The sequence below is a fragment of the Musca vetustissima genome, unplaced genomic scaffold (assembly GCF_032173495.1).
Source record: "Musca vetustissima isolate MV318-11 ecotype Yass unplaced genomic scaffold, APGP_CSIRO_Mvet_v1 utg31075, whole genome shotgun sequence".
Lineage (NCBI taxonomy): Eukaryota > Metazoa > Arthropoda > Insecta > Diptera > Muscidae > Musca > Musca vetustissima.
The window spans coordinates 1,647-29,344 of record NW_026885190.1 but is presented as its reverse complement, the minus strand read 5'-3'; the positions used below and the strand labels follow the sequence as shown (position 1 = coordinate 29,344).

Here is a 27,698-nt window from a genome sequence, read left to right as displayed (position 1 = left end):
TTCCAATTCAATAGGGTTCGTTCTTGGGCCAAATAGATGAGCTGTGCCAAATTTCATCCAATTCGGATCACAAATACGACATGTACTTTGGTTACAAATTAACATGGACAGACGGACGGACATGCGTAAATCGACTAAGAAAGTGCATCTATGCATATTCTCATAAGGAACCATGTGTCTATCTCGTATCCTTTTGCCTGTTACAAACATATAATACCCTGTTCCACAGTGTGGTGAAGGGTATGAAAAAATAAAGTGGAAACACAACCAGCATCACATATTTACAAATTGGTGGTATTGGAAATTGTTGAAAAAAAAGAAAATTGTAGAAAAATGTGTTCGGAATAAAAACGTACAGAATTTGTATATAGCTGCTGGTGCAAGGAACTTCATGGACCTAGGCATCGAAGGTCTTGTTTAGTCCCTTGTAACTGCATACACGTGGCCACTATATTACATTCATTCCAATATTCCAAACTGTCTGGAAATAAAATATTACTTAACGAAATAACTCTACACACCTAGATCGTACAGTCCATATCCATTTATAGCCATTTTTACGGAAATTCTACAAAAAAGTCACACAATAAATAAAATCACGCAGTAATACATAACTGCAGTAGCATCTGATGACGATATGTGCGCCTAAGTACGCACACACACATTGAAGTTGTCCCAGAAAACTCAACGTCAAAACGTAGTGGCATCTATTTACGTATAGCCAAAACCCACTGACCAAATGCCATTGACTTAGGTGCATAGAAATTTATTTGGTGTTGTTGTCGTTTCTTTTTGCGTTTTATTTTTTATTCACATTTGCCGTTTATTCGAATTGTTACGCGATATGGTTAACATAGCTGTCGTGGTGGACAGATCTCTCGGCGGAAAACTAAATGTGTAACCAAGTTTAGATGGTGTTTTCTTTTTATGTGTTTTTGTTTAAATTTTTTTTTTTTTTTTTTTTTTTTGAAAATTGTTGTGAGGTTTTTTTTTCTTTTCGGCCATAGTCGGAAATCCAAACAACCATCTAAAAATGTAAACAAAGTGATGAAGTAAACTAAACAAACGCCATTACTGGTACAAGGTTCACAGGTACCTTGTGAAAGAAACACGGGGGAGGTGATGATGGGTGGTATGTATTCAAATGAATTCGTAAAACGTTTTCAACTCAAAATTGAATGGTTTTGAAAAGACGAAGAATTGCTTTTGGGGCATGTTGGATTTATTGTGTAAAAGTCTATATATATGATTTTTAAGAGGTGCAGATTTTTTTTTAATATGACACATTCAATTCTGAACCATTAAAAATGTCATTAAGATCGGTCAGACCGAGTGGAGAGTATACATCACCATGAGGTGGACATTTAAAATACCTAAAACCGCTATTTCAGGAGAAGTCAAAAATCAAATATAGTACCTTAAACATACCAAAAATACACGAGGCGTTTGATAAAAATAACTGCAATGGGGGCAGTACCAAAAAAGGGACATATATTGATCATATTTGGTTTTCACATTTAACACCCAATAAGAGTGCAAAACGTATACTTGCAGCTAACCCTAAACTTCAGTCAATATTAATAGTTTTAGTAGGGAGGTTCGTTATACATGAAGAACATAAAATACCGAATTACATACAATTCGATTAAAAAACGTGTCCAATATCGGGGCTACTAACAAACTTGGGTATGTATTAATAATTTTTAATAGAGAGATTAAGTACCTAAATACCGAATCACAGACAATGCGATTGAAAACCGTGCCCAACAACCCCATATGACTGCTAAGCCAAAACTTGGATCAATATTAATAATTATATTTATTATCTCCAAGCTAAGAAGTGCAGCTAGTTCCACAGGCTGCATCCACAGATCTTCTGGAGTAAGTTGAGTAGGCTTGGCAGGGCAATTGAATAAGTACAGTGTAGTGTGAGGGCCTGTATCACAGTGGTCATCAATCAGTGCTCAAAACGAATTAATACGACTGCACAATCCTGAACGTATTTGGTCCAAAACTACTAGGATTTGTCTGGGCAGCTGGGGTTTTTCAGCTGTGATGGGTGGGAGGTTAGCTCCGAGAAAGGCATTAATTTTGTATTCATTCAGCGCTGCGGCAACTGCATCAGAATAAATGCTATTTGGACCTTCTCGATAGGCAACTTGATCTAGAGGCTCCCTTTTGCAACGTTGGATCCTTTCTCTAGATAATGCAGATCGGTGTCTGGTACTCCTGGGTTGGGTAGTCTTATCCCCCATATGATGATTATGATGATTTTCCCTGAAGCACCCAAGCAAAGAAGGCTCTTGAATCGGCGAAATAGGCTATCAAGGCTAGGCTATGATTGTACAATCATCTGCATACGCAACGATCTCAATACCGTTGGGAGGGCGTGGAATACCGGAAAGGTAGAGGTTAAACAATTCCGGCTTCAATTTACGGGATTTGGACTTCTCTTTCCGGAACACCATGTTCGACTGGCGTACTCACAAATAATTGATGATCCAAGGATTCAAACTTGGCCGGAGAGAAAGGTTCTCGATGTCCTTAAACAGTGTGTCATGACTGACTGATTGGGGTCCATCGCTTTAGACGACTTAGCTGTCGATCTCGGTATGCTCGACAAACTGTCGATTAAAATAACTGGGGCATCTCTTCGTATAAGTAACAGTTTCGTCGTTAGATGTGACTGAGGTTCTATCATTGTGTGGAACGTTGGGTGGCTTTTCCTTGTTGAAAGCCAAGACCAATATCATTTAACTCCTACCATTACAGAAATGCCGTCTAATTCAATGCAACACCTATTGTGGGGGAAAATAGTATTAATATTGTTTTTATCGCACGGTGTAGGGTTTATGTCATTTGTGCTGACCATTATTTTTCTCACATATTGTTTAACACATTTATTTTTGTTGTAAAATCTTAATCCGATTAAAACTTCAATCTTTACACAATATAAACATTGTACAGTTTTACATAAAGTTAATGCCCTTATACATTAAACCTTCATAACATATTGACGATGTTGGTGTGTGTGAGAGTGCGTGTACGTTTGTTACCAACATCATGTAATGCTCTTAAAAAGGGCTTAAAGTGTTACCACCAGTCCGACCACCACCAACATATTTTAAATGGTATTTATTTAAATAAAACCAACAAACGAATACAAAATTTCCAGAGAGCATGATCGTATCGAACAATCATCATCGTGCCACCACAACCCAGCAACCAACCAACAATCATGGTGGCCAGTCAAAACTGGGTAAAAAAATTCCATAGCGAAAAATACCACAAATTACAGAACGTTGTTACATTGCAATTACTCAAACCTGCTAAATACACCGAATAAATATAGAGATTTTGTTGAATTTGTGTTGTAGTCGGTCGTTGGTCATTGTTGGCTTTTCTGGTTCAAATTTGGGTTTTGTTTAAAAAAAGCTAAACAACCTATCGCAACACCCCCTCCTCAAGTTTTTTTCTAAAGTTTTATTTGTTTTTGTCTTTTTTGCAGGAGCTGGTCACAAACGTAACATCCATTGATTTCATAAATTTGGAACCGCATGCCTTATATCGCATCATGGTATTGACACGCGGTAAATATGGCACATCGTTGCCATCATCGATGCTGTTAATCAACACCACCGAACCGAAGAACAACAGCAGTGCCAGTGATGAAAAAGGTAAATTTAGTTTTAATAACAATTGCTGGACATGAATAGTTGACATAACAATAACAGCAACAACAACATCAAGAAAAATGATAACAAATAAAAAAACAACTACAAATTTGTCCAATACAGCGAATCTTTGCTGCTGTGACAAAATGACAAATTTGTTAATTACAAGTCAATGATAAGTGCAATGCAAAATTGGTTGGATGTGATTGCAAATATTGACATGTAGTCTGTGGAATTGTTACGTGAAATTTACGATATTTTAGGTTAGGATTGAATTCATTGGAATTCATATGCTCCATACTAAGATGGGTGGCATATTTATTATACACACAGCCCATTTTGATACGGCAAACATGTGCCTTATCGAAATATTTGGTTCAGACTCCTTGTTTCTTGGGACCAAATTCGTTTCAGACAATTTGAGGTCGCATATTTTCTTTCAGGCTTGGTTACACACAGCCCATTTTGATCCCCACAAAATGTTCAAAGTTGTGATAAAAATTTATTTTATAATATAATGAGAAAGGACTATCCGATTTGGACCAAACTTTGCACAACCTATTATCTTTGCGAAGCCTACATCAAGTCCGAAGATGGGACTTCTTCTGGTACCTCCCCAAATAGGGTCAATATTTCAATCCAATATCAGGCGAATGGAGTGCCCGATTTGAAACAAACTGTGCACAACAAATTGTATTAATCAAACCCAGATTAAGTCCAAAAGTGGGATCCTTCGGTCCTCTCCTTCTGGTACCTTCCCAAAAAGGGTAACATTTTCAATAATTATAAATCAAATATCAGGGGAATGAAATGTCCGATTTGAACCATACTTTGCACAACTTAATTCCTATACCAAGCTTAGATTATGTCCGATATTCAAAGAATCCGATTTGATCCTTTGAATATCACTGTACACTCAACATTTTGAAAATTGTTCGCAGAAAATTGTAAATTGGTCAGCGATTTGAGGACATTTTTCTACTTTTGAGCATATAGCAAATAGCAGTGACTTTCGCGGTCGAAATCTGCTCTCCATCGACCATTATGTTCAGCGGGAGCTTTATTTCAGCCATCCAAGTGGTGAACAGTGTGGCTGTGGATTTGGTTGCGGATACATTCATATTCCTGAGCTGGAAGAAATCCGCAAGATGTGCTATGTAGACGTTTGTCCTCACACATATGTCAGTAATAATAGGACCCTCTGGTGGCATCCTTACCCGGGGCTCAATAGCGCGAAAACTATGTGGGCGGCTAACGACAAGGACTGATGTTAGGTATTCAACTCCAGGTTCATACAGTTATTTTATAAGAGGTCAATAAAGTCTCCATGTCAGTACCCAAGTGATGCGGTCAGTTACTTGAAGAACCTTGTTCCCACTTCTCAGCTTATCTTAAATAGTAGTAGATTGCGCAGACGACTTGGAAAGGCTGAAAAACTATACACCCAATGTTTTGGAGTATTCGGTAGTCGGAATCCGCTCTTCATTCACTAGTATGTTCAGCGGAAGCTTTATTACAGCCGTCCAAGTAGGGAACAGTGTGCGTGTGGATTTGGCGGCTGATACTTCCACATTCCACAGCTGGATGAAATTTATAAGATCAGCTATGTAGATGTTTATCCTGTCGCATATATCATCAATAATACGGCAATCTGGTGGCATCCTTCCAGACTTCAATAGCGAAACTCCCACTTTCCAGGCTTCTGAGGGGTGATGTTAGGTATTCAACTCTAGAGTCATATATTATGGCCAATTGCTTAATAAGAGGTAAACAAGGACTCATTGTCAGCAATCCAAGGTCTACTTGTTAGCAATCCAAGTGCTGCCGGCCAGCGACTTGTTCCGGCTTCTCAGTTTATCGCAAATATTAGTGATTTGCACGAACGTCTTGAAAAAGCTGTCGAACGTTAGGCCAAATGTCTTGGACTAGTTGGTGGTCGGAATCTGCTTTCCGTCCACCACTCACTACCACTTAATTCAGCCGTCCAAGTAGTGAACAGTGTGACTGTGGATTTGGTGGCAGATACTTCCATATTCCTCAGCGGGAAGAAATTCACAAGATCTATGCAATGTAGACGTTTATCCATTGACATATGTTATAAATAATAGGTACATATGACGGCATCCTTGTCAGGCTTCAATAGCGGGAATACCCCGCCTCAAGAGCTATGTGGGTGGCTAATGACAAAGGGCTTATGCTAGATTCACAACTCCAGATGCATCCAGTTTCTGAAGCAAAACAATGGGAATTCCTTCGCCCTTTTACTATCTATAAACCGCGAGTTAAAATAACAGGCACAACTCGTTGGATCTATCACACTGTCATTTATTAACGAGTATGAGAGTGACTTAACCGTTATCGACAATTTACTTGTTCCGATCACTATGTTGCATTGCTTCAGGTGGATTATCCACTTTTTCCATTTGTGCTCGCATAATAGCTTCTTGACCTCGACAGTAATTTCTCTCAACCTTGGATCTTCAGGAGTCAAAAGACGTCACGTTCATTGACCAATATCGTCGACTTTGTTGAGATGTTTGGTCTTTCTTCGGTTATTAGAGCAGTAGGTATATAGCTTGTGGCTACAGTAGTGCAGATTTTCTTGAAATTCCGAAGATCTAAAAGGTATATACAACTCTCTGAAGCGGAAAAATATCTTAAACCTTCTAATCAGCTTTCCCATGGTTCAGGAAAGTAATGCGTTCAGATATTATGAAGGCTGGTAGTATATTGACGGATACTACGATAGGGAGATAGTCTTATCCGAGGGAAATTATGGATTGCCTGGTTACGTCATTGATGAGTTTTGGTGCCTTCTGACGAGCTGTGGAAATATCCTATTATCCTTCAGGGGACGTCCTCATTCACTGTGAAAATGTTGAGCAATTTGCTCCGTAAGCGCTATAACTCTCTGGTCACTACCTAGGACGGAATGCCATAACTCATGATGGACATTTAAATACTCCAGTACCAGGCGATTATTACCTTCTACATATGCACTAATATCTCGGTGTACAGCCTCGTCCTTGGCAGTTTCACACATGCATTCAATGTATGGGTCAATAAAGCTTAGCGTGATAGATTTGTACGGGACAGAGTTATTTACCTAGAATGCAAGTCTCCCACCACCGTTTCTGGTACGATCCTGCCGCACAACGTATCGCAACGCTGTACGCTATAGTTCTGAGTTAGCTTGGTTTCTCGGAAAGCAGCAACTAAATATATCATCGGCTCAAAAACACGCTGATCTTGTTACGGAGACCATCGCAGTAAGACTGAGAGATGCGCAGGCGTAACATGCTGTAACATAACATGTATCGCAGTATTCCTTATCTGAACAAATCTATATATCTATATATATAAAAATGAATTTCTGTTTGTTTGTTTGATCAGTGTTACCTATAGACTCCTAAACTACTGAACGGATTTTCATGAAATATTCACAGTCAATTTTTGAGTACATTTGTGGTAACATAGGGTACTTATTTTTTTTGGTGGGGGCAGAGGAAATAGTAGCCTCCATACAAATTGCCCCTTTTTAGATAAAAATTGACCATTATAGCAAAGAATTTGAATTGGCAATTATAACAAAGTGTTAGTAAATATACAAACCACAGATATTTGGTAAGTTCACAAACCACCTTTTTGTAGGTGTTGCCAATTCCCAATTTGTTTTTTTGAAAATGATGAAGGTGGAAATATCTGAATCAAAAAAAGTGATAATGATGACGGAATTCGTACAATTCGAGTACAAAGCGATTTAAATAATGTGGAATGTATACACAAATTAGTATTGTACGTACAATTCGAGTACGAAGCGATTTAAATAATTTGGGCTGCATACACAAATTAGTACTGTACACATATTTGCCCTCATTATACCCTTCCCCAAACTGTGGTTCAGGGTATTATGGCTTTGTGCACATGTTTGTAACAGGCTAAAGAAATCGAGATAGACCCATGGTTCCTTTTGAGAATGAGCATAGAATAACTTCCTGATCCGATTTATGCATGTCCGTCCGTCCGTCTGTTGATGTTAAATCGTAAACAAAGTACAGGTCGCATTTGCACCAATCATGGCATAGCGGACTGAATTAAGTCTAGAATAATGTGTGCAAAGTTTCCTGAAAACCGGTTCAGATTTAGATATAGCTCCCATATATATTTTCGTCCGATTTTATGTAAATGGTGTTCTAAAGGCTCTATATAAACGATTTGTACGAATTTTGGCATAGCGTACTGAATTAACTCTAGAATAGTCTAGGAAAGTTTCATGAAAATCTGTTCAGATTTAGATGTAGCTTCCATATATATGTTCGTCCGATATAGATTAATCTCTGGTAAGTTTTCTTGAATTCAGTTCATGGTAATTGTACACCATGCAATCAATTGATGTCTGATTGAGATTAAATTTTAAACCGAGCAACATACCAAATAGCGTGTGTCAAGTTTGCTTTAAATCGATTTACAAAATTTAGCATAGGTTGCAGAATGACATGTGTAGGGATTGATGTTAGTCGGTTTAAATATAGATAAATTTCACATATTTATGTTCGTTCAATTTCATGTCAATGCTCCTTCAAAATGGCGACGTCTGTTAGGATACATATGTAGAATATACCCAAAGTGGTGAAGGGTATCATATAGTCGGCCCAGCCCGAATTTACTGCTTTCCTCACTGTTTTTTTTTCAGTTTGTGAAAACATGTTTACTTTGGAAAAAAAACACCGAAGTGAATAGTGTGAATTTTAATTATAAATCGTTTGATCATCTAGAAGGCACGTTAAAAGTCGGAGACTGGGATATGATAAATTTAGATACACCTTTAATTTTTATTCGCTGATCCTAATACTGATTTGCAATGGATACTTCTACTTTGATGGAAGATAACAAAAACGTTCATCTAAGTGGTTTTATGCACTGCGTTCTGTGCATTATTTTAATGTCAATTTTTTCAAACCAAAAGCTTTGGGATTTGGTTCTAGTAATCAAAATCCCTCATTCTTGAATATATTCCTAGATTAGTGCAAAATTATTGTTGTACAGCAACTGTTTCAGAGGGGAAAGATTGGATTGGATAGATTTATTGCGTCTAATTTATATTTAACGCAACGTGTAAAGTTAATACTGGCAAATGCTCTGTTAATGTCGCTGCTCTTATATGGACTTGGAGTGTATTCGGGATCCATTGATTTGCTTGCGCCATCAAACAAGAGTTATTTCGCTTCGAAGTGTATCTTTCGTGAGGATCTTTCTTTGGATTTGGCACGCCTTAAATGACACAAGCTTTCGATTTTTTTAACTGAATCTTTAAAGAATTATAAGATCCTCTTACACCCCTACCGAATAATACTCTCATTTTATTGTTTGATTTACATCCTCCCCCTTCTGTTCCAATTATATTATCAACTCATACTACATCCACGTTTGAACTACAGTTTCCTTATATATTGACAACAAAAAAATTTGTTTTTCATTCTCATTTTCCAGATGGTCAACAACATATTTATGCTGCTCCCTCACCGCCACATTCACTGGCAATAATTGCTCACAGTGCCACATGGATGCAGTTGACATGGCAACCACCAGAATACTCACATCCTCATGAGAAAATTACCTACAGGTATGTACATAAAAACGTTTATATATTTCAATGTGATAAGGACACAAGAGAAATGTCAAATGTGTCAACGAACAAAAAGATGAAGGACAAATTCTGATTCTGTCCGGTATTATTTAATTATGAAAAGTAACCGAGATTATCTTCAACATTCATGACAATATATATTTGTGGTCTTTTTGTATAAGAAATCTCTATAAGTGCTTGTGTGTGGTTTCATAATAGGTCATTTGGGCAGAATGATGTCCTTTGTGAAAAAAGGACTTTCATAATAATGTGGCCTTGTTGCCATAGTAATCGATTATTAAACAAACATGTTTTGGAAGATTGTTCATATTTTTTACGGTTGTCGTTCTAACAATCCTGTTCGTCTTCTTAAACTGTCCAAGGTGCTTGGTTAAGTTGTTGTAATAAATCTAGGATTTTAATATGCCATTCAATGTTATTGCATTTGCTAGTCTCTCTTACTTGACATTGCAGTTGATCTCTTGTGTCCTTTTGGTTTCTAGGGATGTGTTGTGCATGTCCATATATTAGTGTTAAGCAAAAGTCAAGTTCTTAATTACACAGAGTTCATTTGCTTCGAAGCAATAATGACAGCAGCAATAAGCACAACAAACGTTACATCAATGCCAGCAAACAATCAATAGCTTCACTACATTCAAGACTTTACTCGATGGACGTTTATCAATAAATTTATTGTCTTCCATTTTACTATTCGGTTGTATATCAGTGTAGAGGTTTTGTGAAAATTTAATTTTTCACAGGAAATGAAAGATATCAGGAATCTAAAACTTTTATAATGTTAAAATCAATCAATATTAACATATGTTTCTAAGAAAATGTTCCCCACCCAATGAGAAACGAAGGAATTTTGTCAAAACATCGATCCAGAAGGATTACACTGTGCGACACGAAATTTTTTCAGGGGTTCTAATGTACCAATTCCGTTTAGTTGGAGTCCCTGGACCACGAATATACCTTTGGTTTTTCTGGGTCACTTCGAAAATTTGTTTTATAACGGTAAATGTAGAGAAAAACGTGGTTTCATAGATTTTCACTTTGAAACGCGTATAACTTCTTCTCATTCTAACGGATTTATATTATTCTTTTTTTCATTCGAAGAGTAGAATTTTTTCTTTCAAACAAGGTATATACTTGGTAAATCGGTTGAGGATTGGCTGAGTTACAGTGCTTGAAATGTGAAAAAATACGCATAAAATGACAAAATTTATTTTTCTTCGGACTGTACGAAGAAATTATGATATCAAGCCGTATAAGTTTTATTATATTACGGGGAAGGCAATTAAATAAGCTTTCGAAAATGAGAAAAATCAAAAAAATCGGTTGAAAAATGGACGACTTATACTCATTTTTGTATTGATTCTATACATATTCTCTAAAGGAACTATGGATCTATCTCGTTTCCTCGTTGCCACGTTATGTTTGTAACAGACAAAAGAAAATGAGATAGACCCATATTTCCTTTAGAGAATATGCATAGAATCTATACTAAAATGAGTATAAGTCGTCCATTTTTTAACCGATTTTTTTGATTTTTCTCATTTTCGAAAGCTTATTTAATTGCCTTCCCCGTAATATAATAAAACTTATACGGCTTGATATCATAATTTCTTCGTACAGTCCGAAGAAAAATAAATTTTGTCATTTTATGTGTATTTTTTCACATTTCAAGCACTGTAACTCAGCCAATCCTCAACCGATTTACCAAGTATATACCTTGTTTGAAAGAAAAAATTCTACTCGTCGAATGAAAAAAAGAATAATATAAATCCGTTAGGAAGAGTAGAAGTTATGCGCGTTTCAAAGTGATAATCTATGAAACCACGTTTTTCTCTACATTTACCGTTATAAAACAAATATTCGAAGTGACCCAGAAAAACCAAAGGTATATTCGTGGTCCAGGGACTCCAACTAAACGGAATTGGTACATTAGAACCCCTGAAAAAAAATTTTGTTTTGTTTTGTATCACAGTTTCCATCGAAAAATCATCTTAGCAGGTGTGAATCAATTTCAACCTGGGGTGCTACGAAAATTGTATTTTGCATTAAATATATTGATTTAACCCCAAAATTATGACATCCTTGATGTTAAGACGCAAAAATCTGCATGATTTTCAACGTTTGTTGTTTTAGTCTGCATGATTAACGTTTGTTGTTTTAGTGCGACGAAGTCATGGAACCTATTTATTTCCAAAATTCGGTTGGGTCAATGGATATGTTAATAGCGAGATGTTATGACCAGGACAACTTCTACATTCACCAAGCAAGAAAAGCAGTGCTAGTTTCGGGAGAAATTTCTGGACTATGTTATCTCACGAAGATATGATTACAATTGCCCACCGAGACCTTAGTCCACCGAGATCTAAAGTCTATACATTGACAGAACTTGGCGCATTTTTTTGTTTTCTAGGCTCACGCGGAATCTTCCATTGGAATGATTATGCTTAAGAGCATGTATCATATTACGATTCTCTGGAACGGAGTTCTGATTTTGGAGTTTACACTATTTAATAAAACAAATCATAAATTCCAAAACAAGGGTTTCAGAACTTTATAAAATTCTAGGGTACCGTTATTTGGAAGTTACAGGAAAAAATATTGTTTAGAATTTCTTCCTTTTACACCGCATTACTCAGATCCGACACTCAGAAATCCTTTTTCACACGGAGGAGTGTATTTTAAATTTATCATTCCACTAGAAATATTCACCTGAGACCCCATGAGCAATTTCCGTCCGTCTGTCTGACCATATATTGGAATCACGTTAGAGTTCGCAATATTGAAGATATGTCGCTCCATTTTTTAGGGTAGCCCCCATTTTCAAGCGAATTGGCTCTATTTTGATATTTTGCATTCTCATTGAGTAGAAAATCTCTATACCAACAACTATCGATATCCATGTTTGGGGGTATCCCCCAATATTCTGTATTTTTATGACTTTGGGCACGTTTTTTAAACTTAATCTACAGTAATTTTGTATTTTGAAATCTCATTTAGTAGGAAATATCCCTACTTAAATAATTAATATTGACCCAAGTTTCCGAATACCACCATTACTAACTGAATTGGCCCTAATTTGTGTGTTCAAGTTTCCGAATACCACCATTACTAACTGAATTGGCCCTAATTTGTGTGTTCAAGTTCATAATATCAGGGTGTGTCAAATCTTCCTACCAACAACTATCATTGGAGAATATGCATAATGTTTCTATTCAGAATCAATTAATGCATGACCGTCCGTCTGTTTGTCTGTCAAATTTTTAAATTTTTAACAAAGTACAGGTCGCATTTATGATCCGAATCGAATAAAATTTGACATAGGTCACTTGTTTGACCCAAGGACGAACCCTATTAAAACTCCCATATATATTTGTATCCGATTTTATGTAAATGGTGCACCACCCACGGTTGGTCATATTTAGCAAAATTTTACATAAAGCATGTAATACATACAGTATGTAATAGTTCGAAGTTTTGTTGAAATCGGTTCAGATTTCGATATAGCTCCAATATAAGTTTGTCCGATTTTATATAAATGGGATACCAATGCCTTTTCGATTTACATGATATTGTGCATAGCGTATCAGATTGATTCTACAATGATGTGTGATAATGTTTGTTGAAATCGGTTCGGATTTAGATATAGCTCCCATATATATGTTTATCCCGTTTTATGTAAATGGTACACTGAACTCGCAATGCAATACTATACCATATTAAGTCCATAATTATGTGTGCGAAGTTTCGTTGAAATCGGTACAGATTTAGGTATAGCTCCAATATCCGATTTGATGTAAATGGTGCCCGAATTCGTCTATATTTGTTCGATTTTTACGAAATTTTGCACAGCGAATTCATTTGAGTCTACAATAATGAGTGAAAATGTTTCTTAAAATCGTCTTAGATCTATATGCAGAAATTTGGTAGATGATATTGAATTTAGTTTAGTATGTTTTAAAGTTTGTTAAAATCGGTTTAGATTTAGATCTCATATATATGTTCTATTTTATACAAAGAAGTCAAGTCTGACCGATTGACATGCAGATTTCAGAATGTTTTGGATATGGGTTAATATGAAGATCACATATTTAATTTCGTCCGATTCCATTATTTTCTATACATATGAGCAGCTCTTGGGTGTACCCAAAATGGTGAAGGGGCGACCCTTTCCCTGTCCCGTTTAATTTCCTGTATGTTAACGTGTCTTCAATGTGAAACATTAACTTTTGTAAGAGTATATAAGGGCCCGACCGATTAGAGAATGTCAACTACTGGTTGGAGGCTATACAAAATTCGTTCCAAGGATGATACAAGGTATTTATCATCAGACAAGACAGCCTGTTTGGGGAGTACATTCGCATCATAATGCCAGTAAATGGTGCTTATTCGTAGCCCCAACTTCGAATAGCATGTAATAAAACCGCCCTGGTCCGCAACACGATATCACTCTTTTACGTGATCCGCAACACGATATCCCTCTTTTACGTTAAACGGTTCGAGTACACCAATTTTTATTAGATCCAAATTTAAAAAAAAAACTCTCTCAAAGATATTCAGTTTGACTATTAGGGTCTTTTGTGGAATTTTCGCCAGCTCACACGTTCTGCCAAATTTATTTGGCATTGTTCACTGGGTTATTAACATATTTAATTTTCATGCAGCTTTATAGGATATAATTATTTCGTATAAATTAATAATAAATGGTTTATTTGGGAGATTCTGACTTTGGTTCCACCCATAAGCAATATGGGTACAACATACATACACACATAGTTGCAAAATTTGACGTCATAATTGTAAATATTATATTCCCATTAACAGACTATACCAAATGTCAGGAATTTAATATGAGTTGTAATATATATTAATTTAAAGGACAGGATGTACATAAAATTAAAACTAGTATGGAAGGGGCCAAACTCGGACAGGTCGACTACACAAGACTTCCTCGAAATAAGCTCTATATATTTAAATGACACTTGAAACGTGTTATTTGGTCGTATAAATTTAGATATTTTTCACGATGTTGTTTGTCTTATCGATTAAAATTGTTAAAGGTCGGTGATTAAAGTATTTTGGATTAATATTGTTACACCACAGGAGTAACGTTATCATGAGACATTTGGACTATATGCATTAACTCTGTAGAAATTTGGTTATAAACTTCAAAATACGATTATGAAGTCTATGGGGTCAAAAACAAATATTCTGTTCCATATTATCTACCCACTATTATTTTGTTTTTAATTTTGAACCCTGTTTGACCTAATTTTCTTTCACTTGACATTCCAGAGTGTATCACAAGAATTTCAACCAAAGCTGAAAAATTCAATAAAATTGAGACAAGAGTTGCATGGCTGCGCATGGGTAATTTGAAGCCAAGTTCACAGCATATTTTGTACGTTGAAGCTGTGGGAGAAAAGGCAACATCAATGCCATCAGAAACACTTGTGGCCTGGACGGATCCAGCCTTACCAGCCTTTGTGGATGTAAGTATAAAATAATCCTATAGAAATATAGTATATATATACGGTACATCCTGCTGATAATATACCCGAAGGTGGTTCCATGACCATACTTTATCTGGCCTTGGGAAATCCTGCTCCCACTATTTCATTATATGTTGGGGGACATTTAGTACGTCCAGATGCTTCAAGACATATGGTCACGGTTATACACAATGTGACCGCAGATATGGAACATGTTTCGTGTTATGCCGATAACGGATATGGTGTGCCAATGCAGGCCACACGGAAAGTTAATATATGCTGTAAGTTTTATAAAAATCAAAAAAATATAATTTATATTTAGACCCTCCCAAAATCCAAGCCGCCGGCATAACAGTGGCCTCGGTGGGCAATGAAGTGGAACTGCGCTGTCTAGTCGATTCGAAACCCAAACCAAAAACTATTTTCTGGCGTGATCATGATGGCCGCATACGGGTCATTGAGGGTGGAAATGATCACATTATGGAACGTATCAATGAATCACATCCGAATTTATATACCATGGTGTTGCGCATACATAAATTGCAAGCTAGTGATGTTGGCGATTATTTCTGTCATGCTGAAAATCCATATGGTTCTAAGACCATACCGGTATCGGTACGTTTGCGCACCACCCCCGCCCTAAATCATAATGTTACGGAATGTTGTGCCCAACTGAATGTTTCGATGACGTGTCGCAGTGCCTGCAGTTATTATGTCGATATTGATGCTATAGCTGATAAACCCGAATGTATTGTCGAATTTGATAAAATGCTGCGTTGTGCCGCTGATGGTTCAGATCATCGTAGTTGTTGTGCTGATTCGAATGTACCGCGTAAATGTTTGAATTGGTGTCGTGGCGAACCAGTGCGTTCTAAGGAAATTTGTAGTCTGCAGTATGCAAGAACTATTGTGGGATGTTTTGAATCGAATCGGGATCGTTTGCCAGGACCGCCGGAAAATATTGCCGTTAGTGTGATATCGGATAGTGAGGTGGTTATAAAGTGAGTAATATAAACATGAAATATAATATATTATATATTAACGATTATTTAAAGGACACAACTTTCCGACCGACACCTATTGAGTATGAACGTTTATTGGGAGTATTTAAATTGCATATAAATACAGCTTCAATATATTAGTTTGGGGAAAAATGGAAGGGAACAACGAGATAATTCGGTACATTTTACAGTTTTCTTTTACAAAGGTGAAAATGCAAGACAAGCGGGTAAAATTGTGAATGATGTTTTTAGTTCCGTTCAGAAATTTTTGATGTTAAAGTTGCACCTCGCACAGGTAGGCCGGTCGTCGAAAATGTCGATAGCATGTTAAATAAAGTCCTGTAGTTCATATAAAAATAATTGACTTCTTTTTTCCCAACCTAATGTTTTCGTCCGATTTATAAGTTCTTCACAGGTGATGAATCATAGCACTATACATATGAGCCCGAAACCAGATAGCATTGTACCGTGAGTTATTCCTGGAAGAAACACTTGAAGAAAAAGGTCATCTGTTTCTTCGGTAGAATTGACGACTATTCCCCTTAAGGAAAGTAGGTGGTCGATTCTGATTTGGTTGGTTGAAGTCTGTAGAGAAATTCGAAAGACAATAAAAAAGAGAAGACATAGCAAGCGTAACAGGACAATGTGAGCTTACACATTGGTTCGAACTACGAGCAGTTGATGGCTTATTTTATCAACGATTTTCGTCTTCAGAAAATTATGTTAAAGCATTAAAAACTCATGTTTTAGTGGCCCTTGTTCCTTTTTTGTACCCTACACCACCTCGTAATAACCATCGAAGACCCCATACAGAATATATTTTTGATCAAAATAAAATTCTATGTCGAGTTAGCCATATCCATCTGTTGAAATCACGATAGATCGCAATAATTAAGATAATTGGTCTCAAATTTTGCACAGATATTGCTTGCACTTCTAAGATTTGATACCCTTTACAACACTGTGGTACAGGATATTATATCTTTCTGCATTTGTTTGTAGCAGGTAAAAAAAAAACGAGATAGACCCATGATTTATTTTGTGAATTTGCATAAAATCATTATCTGAGTCGATTTATGCATGTCCGTCAGTCCATGTAAAACTGTAAACAAAGTACAGGTCGCATTTCTTATACGAATAATATGAATATTGGCACAGTTTTGTTCTTCTAATCTACTTGGAGAAAATCGGTTCAAATAGCATCCATATATAGGTTTTACCGATTCCTCAATAGTTCACCCAAGTCACAATATTTCCCCGATTGAGACAACATTTTGCACAGCGTACGGAAGTATAGTAGTATTGATTGCCGTATGTGGAATCGGTTTAGATTTAGATATAGGTCTCATATATATTTTCGTCCGATTTTATGTAAATGGTGCACGAAACTCTCAAGATTCTACAGATATAGCTCCCATATATATTTTAGGTTTATTCGATTAAGACGAGAATTTTTATAACGTATTGAGCCCAAAAAAGTCCGACGTTCTACTGAAATCGGAACAGATATACATATACCTGTCACATATAAATTCCGATTTTATATAAATGGGCCTCCAAATTCTCATGGGTGTTCCGATAGAGACGAAATTTTCATAACGTATTAAGTTGGGTCCAAAAAAAAAAAATGTGTGAATTTTAAATAAAGTCGAATCAGATGTAGATATAGCACTAATGTATATTTTCGTCCGATTTTATGTAAATGCTGCACTAAACTACTAAGGATTGTCCGATTTAGACAAAATTTTGCATGGTATATTAATGCGAGTTTTGGTAGTTTGGGGCAGCATTTACATAAAATCGGACGAAAATATATCGATTGCGATGCAATTTTATACAGCGTAGCTAATAAAGCCTATTAAGTTTCGTTTAATTCAGTTCAGATTTAGATGAAGCTCCTATATACGTATATTCATCCGATTTCATGAAATTGTGTACTAAATACCCAACGTTCGTTTGATTCAGATAACATCTTTGACATTACGCTTTACTGTAAAATTTGCTTCAAATCAGTACAGATTTACCATACAAATGGTACACCAAATAATCCAATGCAATTTTTTTCTATTGCCACGAAAAAGCCATCTGGCCAATAAATATCGCAACATGCCAAAACTACAAAAGTGTACTTCACATTATAAAACGTATCTTATAGCTATACAGTATATATCTTAATATAAATTATGAATTCTAAGTAACAAACTTTAAAGCATATTTAAATTCATTTTAAAACTAAACAGTTCATATACTAACATAATTTTTACTTTACTAATTTTTATTAATTTACTAATTTTTCATAGATTTCAGAATGGTATGTGCATAGTTTTTTTATTGGTTCAAATATCTATGTAGTTCACAAATTTAATTTTGCCCTATTCCATTTCAATGGTCCTCCAAAGATGCTATGTCTTCCACACACTCAATTCGGAAAATTAGACTGAGATTAAAACGGGACTGAACCTTTATATGGGGGTATTTCACAAAAAAGACTTTCGTTTTTGAGTAGATGTTTTTCGCGCTCCAAGCTCGAAAGCAAACTAAAGCCACTTTGGCTGAAATTCCTCATTAAAAAACCAGTAAGGAAAGTAGTAAAGTCGGACGGGGCCGACTATATGATACCCTTCACCACTATGAGTATATTAAACAGGGCTAATAACATGAAATTGGATGAAATAAAATATGTGATATTTATCTAAATGTGAATCGACTTAGATCTATCCATAAACATGTCATTCGTTTGTTACAATGGGACAAAAGTATGTAAATCGACTTCAAAAAAATATCAATAGGTCATCCGTTGGGCTATGTCTGTACTTCTAGAAAACGCAACTACGTAATTCTATGCTCAATTTTGTACGTTGTGCAAAATTTGATGCCAATCTGACTAACATGAGGAATTTGATGCCCAATTTACTTAAAATCGGGTGAAAATATATATGGAAGCTATATCCAAATATGAACCGATTTCAACGAAACTAATCACAGGTTAGGTTACACTAATTTCAGTAAGTTTTGTTGCTATCAGCCATATATTGGTCCCTTGGTGCGTCAATTTCTTAAAATCAATCTATAATATATGGAAGCTCTATCTAAATGTCAACCGATTTTCACAAAAACTTGGCACACATCATTCTATACTAAATTCAGTACGCCAAATTTCGTGCAAATCGAAAGATATATGTGGACTTTGGTGCACCATTTACATGAAATCGGACGAAACTATATATGGGAGCTATATCTAAATCTGGACCGATTTTCACGAAACTTGCCAGACATCATTCTAGACCCAAATGATTAGGCTGTACCAAATTCCGTGCAAATGGAAAGATATATAGGGACTTTGGGGCACCATTTACATTAAATCGGACGAAACTATATATGGGAGCTATATCTAAATCTGGACCGATTTTCATGAAACTTGGCAGATATCATTTTAGGCTCAATTCAGTACGTTATGCACAATTTCGGGCAAATCGAAAGATATATAGGGACTTTGGGGCACCATTTACATGAAATCGGACGAAACTATATATGGGAGCTATATCGAAATCTGGACCGATTTTCACGAAACTTGCCAGACATCATTCTAGACCCAAATGATTAGGCTGTACCAAATTTCGTGCAAATCGAAAGATATATAGGGACTTTTGGGCACCATTTACATAAAATCGGACGAAACTATATATGGGAGCTATATCTAAATCGGGGCCGATTTTCTCGAAACTTGGCAGACATCACTCTAGGCTTAATTCAGTACGTTATGCAGAATTTCGTGCAAATCAAAAGATATATAGGGACTTTGGGGCACCATTTACATGAAATCGGACGAAACTATATATGGGAGCTATATCTAAATCTGGACCGATTTTCACGAAACTTGGCAGATATCATTCTAGGCCTAATTGATTAGCCTGTACTAAATTTCGTGCAAATCGAAAGATATATAGGGACCGTTTCCATTAAATCGGGCGAAAATATATATGGGAGCTATATCTAAATCTGAACCGATTTTTCCCAATTTCAATAGGGTTCGTCCTTGGGCCAAACAAATGAACTGTGCCAATTTTCATCCATATCGGATCATAAATGCGACCTGTACTTTGCTCACAAAATACATGGACAGACAGACAGACAGACGGACTGACGGACGGACATGCATAAATCGACTTAAAAAGTGATTCTATGCATATTCTCAAAAGGAACCATGAGTCTATCTCGTTTCCTTTTGCCTGTTACAAACATATGCACAAAGACATAATACCCTGTACCACAGTGTGGTGAAGGGTATAAACAGCACGGATTTTAACCACTATGAAACCTGAATGTCTAATTATATATGCGTTTATTGGAAAATATACCTATGTGGGCCGGGATCTAAGAAACATAGATCAAAACACGGAAAATTAAATAATAGGCACTTGTTTTGAGAAATGTTCAAAGTTTTAAAGCTTTAGGTTGAATATGTATTTAGGTTGAATAAATGCCATAGGCATTTATTTCCAAGATTTCTTCTAATGAAATTTTCTATATTTAAATAACAACAAGCAACAATTCGCTGAAATAAGCCGTACGTATTTAGACTAACATTACTTAATATGCATGCAACATATGTATATCCGCTTTAGATTCCAGAGAGTCAAGATAACTTTGCCATTTTTATACCCTTCACCACACTGTGGTACAGGATATTATGTCTTTGTGCATATGTTTGTAACAGGCAAAAATAATCGAGATAGACCCATGGTTCCTTTTGAGAATATGCATAGAATCACTTTCTAAGTCGATCTATGCATGTCCGTCCGTCCGTCTGTCTGTCTGTCTGTCTGTCCATGTTAAATTGTAAACAAAGTACAGGTCGTATTTATGATCCGAATTGGATGAAATTTGGCATAGGTCACTTATTCGGCCCAAGGACGAACCCTATTGAAATTGGGAAAAATCGGTTCAGATTTAGATATAGCTCCCATATATATATTTAACCGATTTAATGTAAACGGTCCCTATATATCCTTCGATTTGGACGAAATTTGGTACAACCTAATCATTTAGGTCTAGAATGATGTCTGCCAAGTTTCGTGAAAATCGGTCCAGATTTAGATATAGCTCCCATATATAGTTTCGTCCGATTTCATGTAAATGGTGCCCCAAAGTCCCTATATATCTTTCGACTTGCACGAAATTTGGCATAACGTACTGAATTGAGCCTAGAATGATGTCTGCCAACTTTCGACAAAATCGGTAGAAATTTAGATATAGCTCCCATATATAGTTTTGTTCGATTTCATGTAAATGGTGCACCAAAGTCTCTATATATCTTTCGATTTGCACGAAATTTGGCATAACGTACTTAATTTAGCCTAGAATGATGTCTGCCAAGTTTCATGAAAATCGGTCCTGATGTAGATATATCTCCCATATATAGTTTCGTCCGATTTTATGTAAATGGTGCCCAAAGTCCCTATATATCTTTCGATTTGCACGAAATTTGGTACAGCCTAATTATTTAGGTGTAGAATGATGTCTGCCAAGTTTCGTGAGAATCGGTCCAGATTTAGATATAGCTCTCATATATAGTTTTGTCCGATTTCTTGTAAATGGTGCTCCAAAGTCCCTATATATCTTTCGATTGTTTCGTCCGATTTCATGTAAATGGTGCACCAAAGTGTATATATGTCCTTTGATTTGTACGAAATTTCGCATAACGTACTGACTTGAGCCTAGAGTGATGTCTGCCTTGTTTTGTGAAAATCGGTCCAGATTTAGATATAGCTCCCTTTTATTATAGATTGATTTTAAGTAATTGACGCACCAAAGAACCTATAGGAACAAAACGTTCTGAAATTAGTATAACCTAACCTGTGACAAGTTTGTTTGAAATCGCTTAATATTTGGTTAGAGTTTCCAAATATATATTTCCGCCCGATTTCAAGTAAATTGGACATCAAACTCCTCATGTTAGTCAGATTGACATCAAATTTTGTACATCGTACAAAATTGAGCATAGAATAAGGTAGTTGCGTTTTCTAGAAGTACAGACATAGCCCAACGGATGACATATTTATATTTGTTTGAAGTCGATTTACATACTTTATGGATAGATCTAGGTAGATTCACATTTAGATAAATAACACATATTTTATTTCATCCAATTTCATGTTAATAGTCCTGTTTAATATACCCATAGTGGTGAAGGGTATCGTATAGTCGGCCCCGTCCGACTTTACTACTTTCCTTACTGGTTTTTGCTTGTTTCCTTGGAAAAGTTAGGAAAATGTTCTTTTCGTTTCATTTATTTTCTACGTATGTCTACCTTTCATTCTTTCTTTGACCTTCTTTTGACTAGCTAGATGGCTTTGAAATTGCCAAGATAGCACTCGGTTATTCTTTGCTCCAATTCGAGCTATTAACACTTACACACTTTAGTGGTCTTTTGCCAGAATGACGGAACAATGGTGCAGGAAAAAACAATGACAGCTGCAGTAGAGCAATAAATAGACTCAGTGTTGTCTTGTTTCGGATTTCATTGAATTTTTGAATTTTTCTGAAATTTGGACGAACAAAATTTCATATGTGAAGAAAGTGTGAGTGATATGGCAGGAACTTCCACCACGAGAATTAAAAACGAATAAGAAATGTGAGTAAAACGACGCCAAAGTCGGCCGGGTCGAACTGTTTATAACCTCCAACATAATATGTGTATTTCAAATACCTAAACTCTGCCAAAATACCTAAGGGTCCCTATATGGTGGCTACACCAAAACATGGTAAAAAATCACCTTGAATAATGAAAATATGGGTCCTATGTGATATAACATATATTGCAGCTATTTCAAATATTCAAAATGTTCTCCAAGGAGACATTTTATCCACCGATAACTTAAAATGCCAAATTCCTGGCACTAAAGTTAAAGAAAATTAGCTAAAATTCAACCGACGAAATTAAAAAATATCCAAAACACCAAAAAATATCCAAAAAACCAAAATATCCATCATACCAACAATTTCCCTTGAGAAAACATTTTAACTACACGAACGAGTTGTGTGAAGAAACATGTTCAAAGTGGTGGAAACTAGCGTAAAAGATAAAGAAACGGCCAAAATCATCGTTATCATCATTGTCGACATCAGCATCATGACAGCAGAAACCACAAGCACTCATGCATGCATGAACACATTGTGAAAACTGAAGGGAAAAATCCTTTTCAAAATATTGTTAGCGTCTAACCACGGCTGCGCCACGGTGGGGATTTTGGCAAGCAAGTAAAAGCCTGAAAGCAAGGCTTCATTAGCGGATGATAGACATTTTATGGTTTTTGCATAGAAGGGATATTTCTGGCTGCTAGACTATAACCACGCTCGATACCCTATGAAACTGTCGTTCTTCTGCTGCTATGTAATCGTAATACTGTACATATATTTTTGAACAGAATAACATTATATGTCGATTTATGGGTGTCCGTCTGTATGTCCTATCGTATATTTCAATATTGGTCCAAATTTTATGGAAGATCCCTTATAAAGCTTCACCCCAAAGATCGGTATTTTGGGGAGCTTGGGCATGTACTTGATCCAAATTAGCTGTAATGTTATATTTTGGATTCTCATTATTAGGTATTTTATGGGGATGTTTGGGCATATTTTACAATCGAATTGCTATGGGATGTCAAATGTTTCTACCAAAAATTTTCAATGTTACTTTACGTTTTGGTATAGCTCCCATAGAACGATACCATCCCATTTTGGGCATTTTAAAGGCTTTGGCTACATTTTCCAACCGATGGGGTTGTAATTTGGTATAAAGGATTCTAAAAGGCTTTCTTTTTCGATACCCCCAAATTTTTTGAGTGGTTTGTTGTCGAAATTTGTGCACCATTGACCATGATGTTTGGCAGAAGCTTCACTCCAAACGACAACGTGGTGAACAGTGTGGCTGCGGATTTGGCGAGCGGATATCTTCAAATTCCTTCGACGTCATGATCGAACAATCATCCGCATACATTGCTACCTGTATGCCGTTCGTTGGTTGTAGAATTTCCTAATGGGTTAAATACTTCCGGTATTAGACAATTCTCCACCATCGTTTTGTATCGGTATTATATGTGGACTTGTGGAAACGTTTTCTTTGAAATCTTCTTTCCTTATTTCTAAACCATTTAAATAATCGATTGTCCAACTGATGTTGCTATTGGGTGATACAGTCATTAAGAAAGACCTTTTGTGGTCACACTACATTGCTCAAGCGAAACAGTTTCCAAAGTGCTTCTTCCACGAACGTTGTTTCGTCTTCGAAGATCCGCAGGGTCGATTAGTTAGTATAATAATTGTTCTTTTTCAGGGATTTGAACCTAGGTCCCATTGGTTTGTAGTCTAGAACACTAATCATTGCACCAAGCCACCCATTAAATTTGGAATAGCACTATATATGTCTGCAAAAACTTACAGCCATAGCGGATCTTAACCTTTAAATGGTATTTTCTTCAAATATGGACCTATATTGAAAATTGTTATACGAGGAACTTCAAAAGGATAAAATATAGACACTTCCATCAGAAAACTCTTCTAAGACATTTCCAATATATCTAAACATGGACATATAAAAAATCTTCGAGGAAACCATTTCCAATCTATGAACCCGCAACAATCATAGAGAATGGAAAATAGTCAGGTTTATATAATTTGTATCTCTGTTATGAATAGTGGATTCGTTAAGTTCGATCCAACCTTACGATCCTTATATTCTTCAAGATATAGGAATAATTGGAAAAACTCAATAATACTGTTTGCAGTGTCCCTCCATCAGCAGAACTTTTGTTTCGTCTTCAAAAATCTGCAATTCGAATATGGGTTACAATTTCTCTCAAAATTTGTTTTTTTTTTTTCTCTGGGATTCGAACCTGGGTGCCATTGTTTTGTAGTGTGGTACACTATACTAGTTACGCTATATATTTATGCGAAAACTTACAGCCACAGCGGAGCGGAACCTATATTGAAAAGTATGAACCTATATTGGAAATTGTTATACGAGGAACTCCAAATTGATAAAATTTCGATCAGAAAATTCTTGCGATCAGAAAATTCTTGCCATTATGCGACGCGTGTCGCAGTTGTTTAAGCGTATCACAGTATTATAGTTTTTTGTGACCCCAAGAGTTTGTAACGCCGCCAAATATTGGTCCTAGACCTAGTCCTAGGTCCTAGTATACCGATCGTAATATCTCGACTAGCTGAGTCGATCTAGACATGTATGTCCCTTTGTCCATTATAATTTGTAAACACAATACGTGCGATAATTATGGACCAATCGTCACGACTGATTCTGGCCAAGAAGAACCCTATTATTTTTGCTAATGTAGGTTTATTTTGAAGGATATATCCTGGAGGAGTTGACAATATATCCAAGAGAATTGTTTGACTTTTAAATTGATACCAATCATTTTTGTATGTACTCGGAAGTTTGGAGTTATACGTAAATATTTACAATACTATATTGAGGAAAAGTCGTGCTGATGGCTATGATTTTTTTTTGCGGGCATGGATCGTATGATATTTAGGTAAAGATCGTATGATATTTAGAGATCGTATGATATTTAGAGGATGAAAATGAAGGAAAAGTTTTTTTTGTGTGTGTTTACAAGAAAATCTGGCCAACTATCAAGAGCGCTGTTTTGCTAATGATCGGTCAATATTAAGCGGGTCAAATCAACCAAGATCTTTCTATGTAATATGCACGATAAATGTTCACTCTGGGAAAACAAGGTTCTAAAAAGATGCCAGGGTAATAAAGAGGAGCTGTTGACCTCTAATCGGTTATATATAGCCAAGTAATTCCCAGGCTCGAAATATTAATCCGTAGAGTTCCGCGGTAGTTGTGTAGGGTATCATATGGTCGAACCCGTCCGACAATACTGTTCCTCTCACTGATTTTTATTTATTTGAGTTTTGACTGTATGGGCGATGATAGTTTTTTTCAGTCAGTTTTATCTTTTGGGAGTCGAGCTTAAAGATCGAAATCAATGCAAAACTTCGATGATATGGATGATGGATTTTTGAAGACTGTTTCGTAAACTTTACTAAATGTTGATTTGTTTTCATATGGAATTTAAAAATTGAGGCCTTTATATACCTAAGTCTTAATTATCTACATATGAATTATCTATATGAATATTTTCCACATATAAGTATATAGAGTATGTATAACAAATGCAAGTTTTAGTACCTTGTTATGTTACTCTCTTTCCATTCATTCGCTATTTTCGTTTTCTCCGTCATTGTCTATTCCCACAGATGGGATCCACCAACCAAAAATCCCAATGCTGTTGATGGCTATCGCATTTTCTACCATGAAGCGGCCATAATTGGTAACGATGTGACATCTAGCGAGACAATAAATGGTGGTGCTGGTGTTAGCGGTGCCGCTGCTGTTCTCGAGCCAACAATACTGAATAATAATGCAACAAGCATGCCAATGGGAGGTAGTGGTGGTAATATCACGGCACCACCGCTAAGTGGCAGTGAGGTGAGACGCATTGACGTCAAGGAAACCAGTGTGAATATAGATGGTCTCAAAAAGGATGTCTTATACGAGTTGGTTGTGAAAGCTGGCAATACCTATGGTAAGTTCAAATGAAGGATGCACAAGTCAAGTGCACATGTACATTACGTGTATGTATGTGAGTTTGTTTTTATGAAGGTGTGGAAAATTTATGTACGAGAAATAATGAAATGATTTTGGGTAACCATGGCCGTAAACGTGAGCATCTTAAGTGGCTGGCACTTGCCACTAGGATTTAGAAAAATGAATGTGGGGGTTTCGGAAATTTAATGAAATATTAAAATATTTTGGTAGATAGATCAATTAATTTTAAATTAAATTTCAACATGAAGTTCTAGATTTGTTTGGAAAGCAAACATATATTTTAATCGAAAATAGAAGAACCAATATTTGTTCATTCATTAGCCAAGAAAAATTTCAATAAATGTTGCCTACTTTTAGGCAACATATGTTATTAACCCATCACCATCAGCCTTTACAATTTAATATTCTCCAAAAGTTCCATACAAACTGTCTCGGAAAATATACCTTTTCAAAGTCTGTCAAACTGTCATGACACAACTTCCTGTCACACACACGTACTAATACATATTTATTATACCTACACTCTGGTAGCCCATATTTTGTTACCATGTTTCGTTTTGTGGTCCCGCCACATTATATCACTGCCACACACGTTCGTTAATTTTCTTGTTTTCTTTGCTTTTGCCTCCTTTCCAGGTGCCAGTGTTTTAACGGAACCGATAAAATTCACACTTGGCGAGCATCATGTTACCTCCGCGACAACATCATACTCGAATGCTGTGGGCACTATAAGCGGCATCGTTGCCAGCATTTTGGCGGTACTGTTAGCAGCCGCCGCCATTATTTTCTACAGACGACATCGAGCAAATGGTAAGGCAGCCACTGGAGTGGCATTTGAGAATCCAACATACACTCGAGGTTTAGAACAAGTACAGGTAAGAGTTATGAGTAAATTTTTCTTACAAAAATTACCACAAAAACACTCCCTTCACACATTCACAGGCAGCCATACTTAATACACCACACACACAAAATGCATGAAACAAAGAATAAAATAAGCAAGGTAAATAAGAGCCAAGCCAAACAACAAAATTGAATTTATTGTATCAAAGTAGATTGTTGTTGTTGTTTTTGTTGCTGTTATGTCGAAAAGTCGAAAAACAAAAGCAAACACAAAATGAGTGGAATAAGTTGCAAAAGGTCCCAGGGAAAGATAAAACAAAGAAGCTCAACCAACAGTGAATCATAAAAGGCTAAATATGTTAAATTGTGGGTTAAATGGAAAATGGATTGGAGTTAATATGATGGTTACAG

The 27,698-nt window shown here is 36.2% G+C and overlaps 1 protein-coding gene across 1 annotated transcript; it reads left to right on the top strand.

Moving 5' to 3' along the window:
* Window positions 1-3,238: 3,238 nt before the first annotated feature.
* On the top strand, window positions 3,239-27,319 carry LOC133332321 (Ig-like and fibronectin type-III domain-containing protein 1; the record flags this gene model as incomplete). The annotated part of the gene is made up of 9 exons (XM_061540721.1): window positions 3,239-3,259; window positions 3,509-3,677; window positions 9,165-9,313; window positions 10,028-10,034; window positions 14,638-14,807; window positions 14,839-15,088; window positions 15,130-15,808; window positions 26,093-26,421; window positions 27,081-27,319. Coding segments are annotated over exons 1-9 (2,013 nt in total), but the record flags the coding sequence as incomplete, so codon positions are not given.
* Between the last annotated feature and the right edge of the window lie 379 nt (window positions 27,320-27,698).